Raw genomic sequence first — 1,707 nt, 5'->3', positions numbered from 1 at the left:
TAATTCTCGGTGTTTAAGTCGAGTTGCAAGTCTTTGCTTGATTTTGTCATCTGCCCTAGAGGCTAACGGGGTTGCCCAATTTTGAAGTTGATACTCTTCTACTAAAGACAAACTTGTTCTGAAGAATAAAACAATGTTTAACTTGGGAGTAACTTCCCCATCATGCTGTCTGCTGGTCTGGTCGCTCGCCTGTAGCGACCACCAGAGAGGGGGATTGTGCGCTTGTGCCTCTGCTTTTGCTCCGTCAGCGTGATCGTCGCCTCAGCTCAACCGTGTCGGTCGTCGGGGTCGCCGCCTCTCAGGCTGCCTGTCAGGAAATCCGGTAGTCGAAGGTGTCCTTCTCCATGTAGTCGGTCCAGGTGGAGGACGGCATGCTGCGATACGGGTCCAGGAGGATCCGGAAGCAGCGCACGATCAGCAGGCCCAGGAAGATGAAGAGGATGAGGACGAAGATGAAGGCCGCTCGCTGCTCAAGCGTGAGGAAGGAGGCGGACGCGGAGGAAGAGGAGGAGGAAGAGGAAGAGGAGGAGAAGTCTGATTCAGAAGCAGAGAAGGTGCTGCTGTAGAGGTCGTCGGCCATGTTACGACGGACGTTTAAAGGATCGGCTTCTTCTGTCCAACCTGAGACATTCTTCTTCTTCTTCTGCAGAGAAAAAACAAACGATGTTTATCAAACATAAATGTGTTGTTTGCTCAACAATAACCATCCAGGACACTTAGACGAATAGATAGATAATTAGTGAAACAGATCAATACGTGGTGATAAGAAGTGTGTGAGTTCAGAGGTCTAGAAAAAGCTTGTTAGTGGAGCTTGATTAAAGGTTTTGAGCCGGTCGAACACCCTCACAATTTAGATTCAGTTTGAGCCTTGAAGATAAAAACTGTGTTAACGAACTACATTTAGTTTAATCATTAAAACTAGTTCTCACGTAAAAATCAGCTGCAGCCACTAACAGCTGTGTAGCTAACTGAAAAAGCTAATGTTAGCATGCTAATATCTGACACGTCTGAACTGAAACCTGATAACTGCTGTTTAATAATGAAGACTTTAAATTACATTTCACGAAAAAAGCTCAAATAATGCAATTAAGATTATACTATATTTATCCCTTTAAAGGGGAAATTTGTCTCTGCATTTGACCCATCCCTGTATTGGGGAGCAGTGGGCTGCTGTCTTGCTCAAGGACACTTCAACTCAGAACACATCCCAGCCAAGGATTGAAACGTCAACCCTCTGGTTAACAGACAACCCTCTTAGCCCAGTGAGCTAGCCGCCCCCTCAGCTTAGGTCTGTGGATTATTTACATCGTGTTGGAGCTAATCTCACCACAAACATCGTGACAATCTGACCTAAATCAAGAGTGTGTGTCGTGGACTAAATGTTCTTGAGATATCTTTGTCTCCATGAAGCCGTTTCTTCACTAAATGTCCTCAGATTGATTTTAACTTGTTCTCTCTGTGGGCGTCGTTCTGTTTTCAACACGTCGCTCTGGAAACAAAGAAAGAAGTTCTTCTTTTTCTTCCCACTTTCTTCAAAGCCAAAGTCAATTGGCGTTAAATGGTTTTGTTTTGTTTTTCAGTCTTTGTCTCTTTCTGGGCTCAGAACCTGAACGTTGATTAAAGTGAAACTTGGTGGAAACATGAATTAAGTTCTGCTTTGATATAAAACTTTTGCCTCCAGAACCAGGTGAACGAAGCAGATCAACA

At 44.5% G+C, this 1,707-nt stretch overlaps 1 protein-coding gene across 1 annotated transcript; it reads right to left on the bottom strand.

The window, feature by feature from the left end:
- Positions 1-310: 310 nt before the first annotated feature.
- On the bottom strand, positions 311-580 carry LOC306707901 (uncharacterized protein; the record flags this gene model as incomplete). Its single annotated transcript, XM_079175555.1, has 1 exon — positions 311-580. The coding sequence occupies one exon, from the start codon at positions 578-580 to the stop codon at positions 311-313; it is 270 nt and encodes an 89-aa protein (XP_079031681.1).
- Positions 581-1,707: the final 1,127 nt, after the last annotated feature.

Source organism: Pholis gunnellus (genome assembly GCF_910591455.1).
Source record: "Pholis gunnellus genome assembly, chromosome: 16".
NCBI classification, from domain to species: Eukaryota; Metazoa; Chordata; class Actinopteri; order Perciformes; family Pholidae; genus Pholis; species Pholis gunnellus.
This window is presented reverse-complemented; position numbering and strand designations above follow the sequence as displayed.